The 12,513-nt window shown below is 34.3% G+C and overlaps 1 protein-coding gene across 1 annotated transcript; it reads left to right on the top strand.

Moving 5' to 3' along the window:
• The first annotated feature begins 508 nt into the window (after positions 1-508).
• On the top strand, positions 509-8,522 carry LOC134718305 (fibronectin type 3 and ankyrin repeat domains 1 protein-like). The gene is made up of 5 exons (XM_063580800.1): positions 509-520; positions 1,095-1,118; positions 3,177-3,266; positions 6,964-7,065; positions 8,391-8,522. Exons 1-5 carry the CDS (start codon positions 509-511, stop codon positions 8,520-8,522), a joined length of 360 nt encoding a protein of 119 aa, XP_063436870.1.
• Positions 8,523-12,513: the final 3,991 nt, after the last annotated feature.

The raw sequence follows: 12,513 nt of genomic DNA, 5'->3' as shown, positions 1-12,513 counted from the left end.
CTTGCACAAATTATACGCTTTACAATGTATAGATATAAGCAAAGCTAATAAACTTTTGTGCCTTAATTGCCACATGAAGAGCGTGAGTGTGTAACAGCCTTTTTGCTATTAATTACTAATGCTTTAACTTAAAAAGCTTATTTAAAAGCGTATACTGTTCAATTGATTAGAAAGTTAGCTGACTTAAATTTTTATTGAATACTTTTGCTGCCTAAAAAATGCAAATTGGCAAAATAAATGTACTGCAAGTGATAAAAAAGAAAATTCCTGTTGGCTTTGAATAGTCAATTTCGATCATCATTGTACAGTCAGCGGACTTTTTAAATCACTGATTCAAGTAACATTGTGTCAACAAATGTTGGAAGTTAGAGTTGTCTTTCTTTCATAATCACTTATTTAAGTAGTACAAATAAATCACTAGACTAAGTGATTTAATTTTATTGTAGCTTTAAATGTACAATACTAATTATGTTGTAAAATTATCAGAACCAACATCTGTGTTGATAAGATGACTGGTCATGTCAGGTGATGACCCTGTACTGAATCTGGGATAATGGCATGAAAAATCACTTGTTTAAAAAATTGAAAACAACACGTTTAATAATTTCATGCGTCCGAAGTGCTTTTCTGGATTTACCTTCATCAGGAACGCTCAAAGCCAAACATTTGAAATCCGAGGATGTACAAGTACCGAAACAGTTGAAGAGCTATATGACAAAAAATACCTAAAACAAATAGCCAAACTCATCTAAGGTCAACTTTGCCTGAGTGAATTGAAACCTTAGTTTCTTTATAATTTCAAAATTTATAAACGGACAATTTTAGAAAAGTTTGTTATAAATCATGTCAGTACCGAAGTTTAAGTATTATACCTCTATTTTCTTCCAAAAAATCACTTCTTTAAGCATTATTTTAATTACCCCCACTAATTTCAACACCCCCCCTTATCCCCCCCATCAAACTTTCATTAATTTTCATGATTTTATTTTATGTTTTTTTTTGTTTCTTTTAGTTAATGCCCCTTAAACATATTTCTCTTTAAATTACAACTCTTGTGTACAAACATGATAAAATGTTGTGTTTTTCTTTTACAGGATATAATGGCAAGTTGGGATGAGGTAAGATTGTCTTCTTAAAAATCAATGGTCATGTTATTTATGTTGTCTATAAACTGTACATAAAGATACAGGTGTGTAGTATTCTCAGAGTCAGTCAGTGTCATGTGACCTATGTCATGTGACCTATGTTGTCTATAAAATGTACATAAAGATACAGGCGTGTAGTATTCTCAGTGTCAGTCAGTGTCATGTGACCTATGTCATGTGACCTATGTTGTCTATAAAATGAACATAAAGATACAGGCATGCAGTATTCTCAGATTCAGTCAGTGTCATGTGACCTATGTCATGTGACCTATGTTGTCTATAAAATGTACATAAAGATACAGGCGTGTAGTATTCTCAGTGTCAGTCAGTGTCATGTGACCTATGTCATGTGACCTATGTTGTCTATAAAATGTACATAATGATACAGGCGTGCAGTATTCTCAGATTCAGTCAGTGTCATGTGACCTATGTCATGTGACCTATGTTGTCTATAAAATGTACATAAAGATACAGGCGTGCAGTATTCTCAGATTCAGTCAGTGTCATGTGACCTATGTCATGTGACTTATGTTGTCTATAAACTGTACATTAAGATACAGGTGTGCAGTATTCTTAGAGTCAGTCAGTGTCATGTGACCTATGTCATGTGACTTATGTTGTATATAAAATGTACATAAAGATACAGGCGTGCAGTATTCTCAGATTCAGTCAGTGTCATGTGACCTATGTCATGTGACCTTTGTTGTCTATACAATGTACATAAAGATACAGGTGTGTAGTATTCTCAGAGTCAGTCAATGTCATGTGACCTATGTCATGTGACCTATGTTGTCTATAAAATGTACATAAAAATACAGGCATGCAGTATTCTCATAGTTAGTCAGTGTCATGTGACCTATGTCATGTGACCTATGTTGTCTATGAACTGTACATCAAGATACAAGTGTGTAGTATTCTAAGAGTCAGTCAGTGTCACGTGACCTATGTTGTCTATAAACTGTACATAAGATACAGGTGTGCAGTATTCTCAGAGGAGAACAGGAGAAATCAAAATGACTACAGTGAACAGAATTTCAATATTAAAAATTCCAGGAGTCAAAAAAAAGAAACATAAGATATTGTAGGACCTTTACAACTCTTTAAGTCGAAGAGAATCCGAAAACGCCATGGAAAAAACTGAAAAACAATCAAAATTCAGCAGTCTACATTAGTCATTTCAGGGCCTTTTATAGCTGACTATACCATATGGGCTTTGATCATTGTTGAAGCCTGAACGGTTATTTTCTGTTTTAATTGGTCTTTTTTGTAGAATTGTCTTATTGGCAATCATACCACATCTTTTTATATTCAAAACATTACATAAAAAACTAAAGACCGAGCAATACAAACCTCAACAAAAACTTAGGCTTATCTCAAAACTGATGCATCATACAATTGTCTACAAACTTTTCAAAAAAAAACCTCTGAAATTATAATCAGCAATTTCACTCCTTTTTGGTAATTAGATATAGGAAGATGTGGTGTGAGTGCCAATGAGACAACTCTCCATCCAAATAACAATTTAAAAATTAAACCATTATAGGTTAAAGTACGGCCTTCAACACGGAGCCTTGGCTCACACCGAACAACAAGCTATAAAGGGCCCCAAAATTACTAGTGTAAAACCATTCAAACGGGAAAACCAACGGTCTAATCTATATAAACAAAACGAGAAACGAGAAACTCGTATATATAACATAAACAAACGACAACTACTGTACATCAGATTCCTGACTTAGGACAGGTGCAAACATTTGCAGCGGGATTAAACGTTTTAATGGGCCCAAACCTTCTCCCTTTTTTTTCTGAAACAATAGCATAACATCACAACATATAAAAACATACGATAAAATATCAATTAGCAGACTTAACTCAATCAAAAAACGTATGATTACACAAAAAATAAGGTAATCACTGTATTTGGTATAAACTATTGAAACTGTAAAAATGTAGCTTGTTAAATTCAATTATTACATTATAATACATTTGTATGTTCTAGAGGAACATGTAAAAGATTTGTTTTGCTTACAGAAACTTCTTACAGCTGCAAGGGAGGGGAATATAAAAGAGGTAGAATTATGTATAAAGAACAGAGCTAACTTGGAATGTAGAGGTGATTATGTAAGTAAAGTAAAATGTTTAACACATTTACAGATATTTATTATATCGTACAAATAATGTGGATCAGTAAAACACTGCCCGTGTTAGTGTTCAATGATTCAGTGTACATTCTATTTATTGCAAATGCTCTTGTCTTCAAAATATTAAGAAACATAGTATTATGATATATTGTGATTAACTTTATTACACTGATGAATATCATTCCAGTTTGTATGTCAAAGAGTTGCTGTCTGATACTTCGTAACTGTATACAATTGAAATATTGATTTACTTTATTACAAGTAACATAGAATTCTACACAAAAAACATTACTTTGGCCCCAAAAAAATCTTGCATGACCATAATTTGAGACATGACACCTGATCATACAACATTCATTGACCTCTCCTGTTCTAAACATGACATGTGACACCACATTATACAACATTCATTTACCACTCCTATACTGAACATGACATGTGACACCTGAGCATACAACATTCATTTACCACTCCTGTACTGAACATGACATGTTACACCACATCATACAACATTCATTTACCACTCCTGTACTGAACATGACATGTAACACCTGATTATACAACATACATTTACTACTCCTGTACTGAACATGACATGTGACACCTGATCATACAACATGTGACATAGCAATGACACTTATATGCTCGACACCAACATGTGACATATCAATGACACTCTTATAGTCAACACCAACATGTGACATATCAATGACACTATTTACCTCAACATCAACATGTGACATAGCAATGACACTCTTTTAGTCAACACCAACATGTGACATAGCAATAACACTCTTTACATCAACATCAACATGTGACACAGCAATGTCACTCTTATAGTCAACACCAACATGTGACATAGCAATGACACTCTTTACCTCAACACCAACATGTGACATTGCAATGATACTCTTTACCTCAACATCAACATGTCACTTAGCAATGACACTCTTATACTCAACACCAGCATGTGACATAGCAATGACACTCTTATATTCAGCACCAACATGTGACATAGCAACGACACAATTATACTCAACAACAACATGTGACATAGCAATGAAACTCTTTACCTCAACACCAACCTGTGACATAGCAATGACACTCTTATAGTCAACACCAACATGTGACATAGCAATGGCACTCTTAAAGTCAACACCAACATGTGACATAGCAATGACACCCTTATAGTCAACACCAACATGTGACATAGCAATGACACTTTTATACTCAACACCAACATGTGACATAGCAATGACATTCTTATACTCAACACAAACATGTGACATAGCAACGACACTCTTATAGTCAACACCAACATGTGACATAGCAATGACACTCTTATACTCAACACCAGCATGTGACATAGCAATGACACTCTTATAGTCAACACCAACATGTGACATAGCAATGACACTCTTATAGTCAACACCAACACGTGACATAGCAATGACACTCTTATAGTCAACACCAACATGTGACATAGTAATGACACCCTTATAGTCAACACCAACATGTGACATAGTAATGACACCCTTATAGTCAACACCAACATGTGACATAGCAATGACACTCTTATACTCAATACCAACATGTGACATAACAATGACAATCTTACAGTCAACACCAGCATGTGACATAGCAATGACAATCTTATAGTCAACACCAACATGTGACATAGCAATGACAATCTTATAGTCAACACCAGCATGAGACATAGCAATGAGATTCTTATACTCAACACCAACATGTGACATAGCAACGACACTCTTATAGTCAACACCAACATGTGACATAGCAATGACATTCTTAAAATCAACACCAGCATGTGACATAGCAATGACACTCTTATAGTGAACACCAACATGTTACATAGCAACGACACTCTTATAGTCAACACCAACATGTGACATAGCAATGACATTCTTAAAATCAACACCAACATGTGACATAGCAATGACACTCTTATACTCAACACAAACATGTGACATAGCAACGACACTCTTATAGTCAACACCAACATGTGACATAGCAATGACACTCTTATACTCAACACCAACATGTGACGTAGCAATGACACTCTTATACTCAACACCAACATATGACATCGCAATGACACTCTTATACTCAACACCAACATGTGACGTAGCAGTGACACTCTTATACTCAACACCAACATATGACATCGCAATGACACTCTTATATTCAACACCAACATGTCACTTAGCAACGACATTCTTATACTCAACACCAACATGTGACATCGCAATGACACTCTTATATTCAACACCAACATGTGACATAGCAATGACCCTCTTATATTCAACATCAACATGTCACTTAGCAATGACATTCTTATACTCAACACCAACATGTGACATAGCAATGACACTCTTATATTCAACACCAACATGTGACATAGCAATGACCCTCTTATACTCAACACCAACATGTGACATAGCAATGACATTCTTATACTTAACATTAAACATGTGACATAACAATGACACTCTTATACTCAACATCAACATGTGACATAGCAATGACACTCTTATAGTCAACACCAACATGTCACTTAGCAATGACACTCTTATACTCAATACTAACATGTCACTTAGCAATGACATTCTTATACTCAACACCAACATGTGACATAGCAATGACATTATAACACTCATCACAAACAAGTTACAGATCACACTTATAGGTAATGCAAACTTGAAAAAAATAAACATGGCTTATTGCAGTTCTTTACTTATACTCACCACAAACATACACCATTGCTATATTACCCTTATACTCACCACAAACATACACCATTGCTATATTACCCTTATACTCACCACAAACATACACCATTGCTATATTACCCTTATACTCACCACAAACATACACCATTGCTATATTACCCTTATACTCACCACAAACATACACCATTGCTATATTACCCTTATACACAACAACTCATATGATATGAAGCAGCTGGTAGACACCCAACATTTTACACGGAAATACCACTAAATATTTTCTAAGCTTTGATCATTATTTTGAAAAGACACAAAATACTGTTAATCAGACAGGTTTAATGGACAACACATATTTGTTAGAATTATATGAAGTGGGGTCTCATTTTATTCTCTAGTCAGATTATGTTAACTCTACAGATCTAATGTAAAACATCTTTTAAAAATAACAAATACTTGACAGAATTATATAAAGTGGGGTCTTATTTTTCATGTCTCTTCGGACTGAATCTGAAAATATAACTTGTTTTAATGTTTCTTGAATTTTTTTTTTTTTTTTTTTAACTTTGATCATTCTACGTAATCATTGATAATCAGACAGATTTAATGGACAACAAATATGTGTTAGAATTATATAAAATGGGGTCTCATTTTAATTGTCTTGTCCAGCTGAGTCCATTGATATAAATATTGTTTATGTTTCTAGAAAAAAGTTTTTTTTTAAACTGACAGTTCTGATGGAAGTTCTGACATCTCACAATAAAACATGTTGTTTATTTGTTGTTTATGTAGAATATAAATAAAAGTGTGACTGGTCATTTTATTCAGTTTTGACCACAGATTCATGTGATATATATTTTGTTTATATTTATTACACAACATTGTCCAGTTTATGACACAAGTTTTGATGTCTGTTATATGTTGATATTACAGTTTGGAATGACACCATTAATGTTGGCCGCTGAGAGAGGACACCTAGAGGTGGTGACATACCTGGTCACTCACGGCAGTCGGTTAGAGGCCACATCCACCAGGGTAATGATAGATTTAATCACCTTACTCTGACCAAACATCACTTTATACAGAATCTACAGAAAATCATGTTGTTAATCAGACAGGTTTAATGGATAACAAATATTTGTTAGAATTATATAAAGTGGGGTCTCATTTTATTCGTAACACAGAACTGAATCAGATAGTTAAGGTTTTATTTTGTTTCCTGACGAAAAATTATTTTGTTATCATCTGATTTTAATGAGAAGTTGATGAGAACAAGTTGTGTTAACATCTTTAGTTAGATAATGTTAATTCTTCAGATCTAATGTTAAACATCTTTTAAAAATAACAAATACTTGACAGAATTATATAAAGTGGGGTCTTATTTTTCTTGTCTCTTCGTACTGAATCAGAAAATATAACTCGTTTTAATGTTTCTTGAAAAAAAGTTTTTTTTTCGACTTTGATCATTCTACTGAATCAACATAAAATCATGTTGTTAATCATACATGTTAAATGGACAACAAATACTTGTGAGACTTATATAAAGTGAGGGTTGCTATTATTTGACTTGTAACACTTATATAATTAAGAGTTTACTATTTTTTTACCTGCTTTGTTTCACTGAATCAGAAAAAATATACATTGAATTTATATATCTTAATCTACGATTAAATAGTTTATACACAAATATATGTATTTTATTTCGTTTGAAATAGGGGTTTTCCCGTTTGCTATTTGTAGTTAATATTTACAGATGGGAACTAGTATAACTAGTTCGGATACTGGTTTTGTAACAGTATGTACTATTTATAAGTTTGATGTTAGGTGCAGGAGGCACGAGGAAAGTTTTGGCGGTTTTTATGGGTGGTGTATAAAGGTACTATATAAAGTTTGGGATTTAAATGTATTAGTATCGAAGGTGCTCGCAGTTACGTCGGATTGAAGTTGGTCACATAGGTATATGTGCAGTTGCTGCTATGTGTATTGTACGTACAGGCGTTGGAGGCATTAGCCGGAGGAAAAGAAACGATGCGAAAGAGGAACAATGTTATATGCCATGTGTTTATATAATGTTTCGATTGAAGAAATATGTACAATTCAGTAAAATAAAATATTGTATCGCAAGAGAAAATAAGATGTTACTGCGAGCAACTAATCCTATATCTGTGTTTGTCTTGTTTATAGCCTATTGAATTAGAGATTAAATACTTTAAATTCGGACGAGCAGGGCGAGGGAGAATCTAAAATTGGATATATTCTTACCCGATGTTATATTTCTTACATTTGGTAAATTGTTTGACTCCTCTCATGATTTTGTTATCACACACCATTAACATGTTTATATTTTTCTATTGTTATAGAGTGGACGAACAGCTTTACATTATGCTGCTGAGAATGGACAGATTGATACAACAAAATGGTTACTAGATCAAGGATGCAGTCATTGGGTGAAAACAAATGAGGTAACCTTCAGTTTTATTCTTATTAGATAGATAGATATTTTATTCTCTAAAAACTAAATACAAGTCAACAGAGAAAGTACAATTACAATATAAATACAAATACAATAGTCAGTCAGAGATATAACTCTATAGGGTTATTACAGAAAATAACTTGCGTGTGTTATTACGGATATTTCCATGAGTTGTCTACTCTTTATTCCTACATTTTCTAAATCTGTAATAACATATGCTTGTTATTGGTAAAATTATTTCGTTTATAATGGGCTCTAGGGAACTCTTGAGACTTTGCGCAGAAACTAATTGAATAGCCTTGATAAATAATTTTTTAATTAAATTAATACATTTTTGATTGACCATGGTAAATCAATGAGTGCAGGCTATTAAGGGATAAACTTAGCTGTGATAACAAGGCTAAGTTATTTAAGAAATGTAACTTATTATATAATGCACTTGGGAATTACTGAGAAACTTGCGCAGAACCTCATCACATGCTCTGATCATTATTTCTTACAATAAATTAAAATACATTGTAATTAAGCATGATGAATGTCTGAGCAAATGCTTTGAAGTGATAACGAAAAGCTGTGATAACACTGTTTATTTATTACTGGCATATTTTTCTGTAATAACATATCTATGTGTTCTATGCAAAATTGACAAAATGAACTGTTATATCTTTAACTAGTAACATATACATATAGACAAAAGTAATATCAATAGAACTTGTATACATTTGAACTAAACTAATGATGTATATTGTCCCTTGGAAACATGTAACATATGTATGATATCACAGTTCTTTGATTTTTTAGTCCACAATAACAAATGTATGTTATTTTCCTGTAATAACCCTATAGAGTTATATCCCTGACCGATAGTTGAGGGTAAACAGCTGCAGATAAAATATAATAAAGTACAACTTTTAAGTTTATGATGAAATACCTGTATAATAAACAGGTTAAACTAAATATGAAGAAATCAGTCTGTGCGTTACTTTTACATGGAGGAACTAACCTTTTTATTCATACACTTAATGAATGAACACAGTTTTCTTAAGGAGGCTCACAAGTATAAGATTTTCAGAAAAAAATTAAAGAATAATTTTTCATTACAAATTTCATTTATTACCTTGAGTAGTTATTACTTTATCGTTATGGTACAAGAATCATTCCAAAAAATCAATTCTTGTTGGCCTCAGATGACTTTTAAAATGTAGATATCATTGAAAAAGCTCCAAATTATCTCCCTTTGGTGCAAAAATGCCATTGTTTGGCATTAAAATAGAAATATCTTACATTTACTCATTGGTGACCTATATTTTTTATTGTTGTTTTCGAAAAAGTTGTACATAAACTAAATAACTGTAAAATTTAAGTGATTTCTGTAATTTAGTTCTTTTTTTATTTCGATATTACAACTATTTCCCCTATTAGGTCAACAGAAAAATGGACATTAACAAAAATGTATACTTCTTTCGAAGGCAGATTGTGAGCGTAAATGAACGGTGACCCCATTTTTTTTAAATTAAAAAAAATGATTTAGACCCGCAAGCCCCCTTAAAACTGAATATTTTTTGTCGAGCCTGCGACTTTAATCTCAGAAAGCTCGGCATAGGGATAATGATCAAGCAGTGGCGGAGGCGTTAGCTAACTTCTTAAAAGCTTTATATTTTAGAAGGAGGTAGACCTTGATGATTCATACTTTGTATATGGATGCCTCATGTTACGAAGTTTCCACCAGTCACATGTTCAATGTCCTTGACCTCATTTTCATGGTTCAGTGACTACTTGAAAAAAAAAATGTTTGTAATGTTAAATTATCTTTTATAATATCTATATTTAGTATGTGCGTACCTTGCAAGGTCCTCATGCCCGTCAGACAGTTTTCACTTGACCTCAACCTACCAACACACCTAACACCAATCCTACATTACTGACACAACAACAATCTAATCATACTCTACCAACACACCCTACACCAATCCTACACTACTGATACAACAACCATCTCATCATACATCACCAACACACTAAACACCAATCCTACATTACTGACACAACTACCATCTCATCATACTCCACCAAAGCACCTAACACCAATCCTACATTACTGACACAACAACTATCTCATGATACTCTACCAACACACCCTACATCAATCATATACTACTGACACAACTACCATCTAATCACATTCCACCAACACACCTAACACCAATCCTACATTACTGAACCTACAACCATCGCATCATACTTAACCAACACCTAACACCAATCCTACACTACTGACAAAACTACCATCTCATCATACATCACCAACACACCTAACACCAATCCTACATTACTGAACCTACAACCATCGCATCATACTTAACCAACACACCTAACACCAATCCTACATTACCGACACAACTACCATCTCATCATTCTCCAACAACTCACCTAACACCAATCCTACACTACTGACACAACTACCATCTCATCATACATCACCAACACACCTAACACCAATCCTACATTACTGAAACTACAACCATCTCATCATACTCTACCAACACACCTAACACCAATCCGACATTACTAACACAACTATCATCTCATCATACATCACCAACAAACCTAACACCAATCCTACATTACTGACACCACTACCATCTCATCATACTCCATCAACACAACTAACACTAATCCTACACTACTAACACAACTATCATCTCATCATACTCCATCAACACACCTAACACCAATCCTACATTACTGACACCACTACCACTTATTATACTCCACCAACACAACTAACACCAATCCTACACTACTGACACAACAACCATCTCATGATACTCTACCAACACACCCTACATCAATCATAAACTACTGACACTACTATCATCTCAACATACTCCACCAACACACCTAACACAAATTCTTTATTACTGACACAACTACCATCTCATCATACTCTACCAACTCACCTAACACCAATCCTACACTACTGACACAACTACCATCTCATCATACTCTGCCAACACACCTAACACCAATCCTACACTACTGACACAACTACCATCTCATCATACTCTGCCAACACACCTTACACCAATCCTACACTACTGACACAACTACCATCTCATCATACTCTGCCAACACACCTTACACCAATCCTACACTACTGACACAACTACCATCTCATCATACATCACCAACACACCTAACACCAATCCTACATTACTGAACCTACAACCATCTCATCATACTCTACCAACACACCTAACACCAATCCTACACTACTGACACAACTACCATCTCATCATACTCTGCCAACACACCTAACACCAATCCTACACTACTGACACAACTACCATCTCATCATACTCTGCCAACACACCTAACACCAATCCTACACTACTGACACAACTACCATCTCATCATACTCTGCCAACACACCTTACACCAATCCTACACTACTGACACAACTACCATCTCATCATACATCACCAACACACCTAACACCAATCCTACATTACTGAACCTACAACCATCTCATCATACTCTACCAACACACCTAACACCAATCCGACATTACTGACACAACTACCATCTCATCATACATCACCAACAAACCTAACACCAATCCTACATTACTGACACCACTACCATCTCATCATACTCCACCAACACAACTAACACCAATCCTACACTACTGACACAGCAACCATCTCATCATACTCTACCAACACACCCTACATCAATCATATACTACTAACACTACTATCATCTCATCATACTCCACCAACACACCTTACACCAATCCTACACTACTGACACAACTACCATCTCATCATACTTCACCAACACACCTTACACCAATCCTACACTACTGACACAACTACCATCTCATCATACTCCACCAAAACACCTAACACCAATCCTACACTACTGACACAACTATCATCTCATCATACTCTACCAACACACCCTACATCAATCATATACTACTAACACTACTATCATCTTATCATACT

Source organism: Mytilus trossulus, chromosome 5, assembly GCF_036588685.1.
Source record: "Mytilus trossulus isolate FHL-02 chromosome 5, PNRI_Mtr1.1.1.hap1, whole genome shotgun sequence".
Lineage (NCBI taxonomy): Eukaryota > Metazoa > Mollusca > Bivalvia > Mytilida > Mytilidae > Mytilus > Mytilus trossulus.
This window is presented reverse-complemented; position numbering and strand designations above follow the sequence as displayed.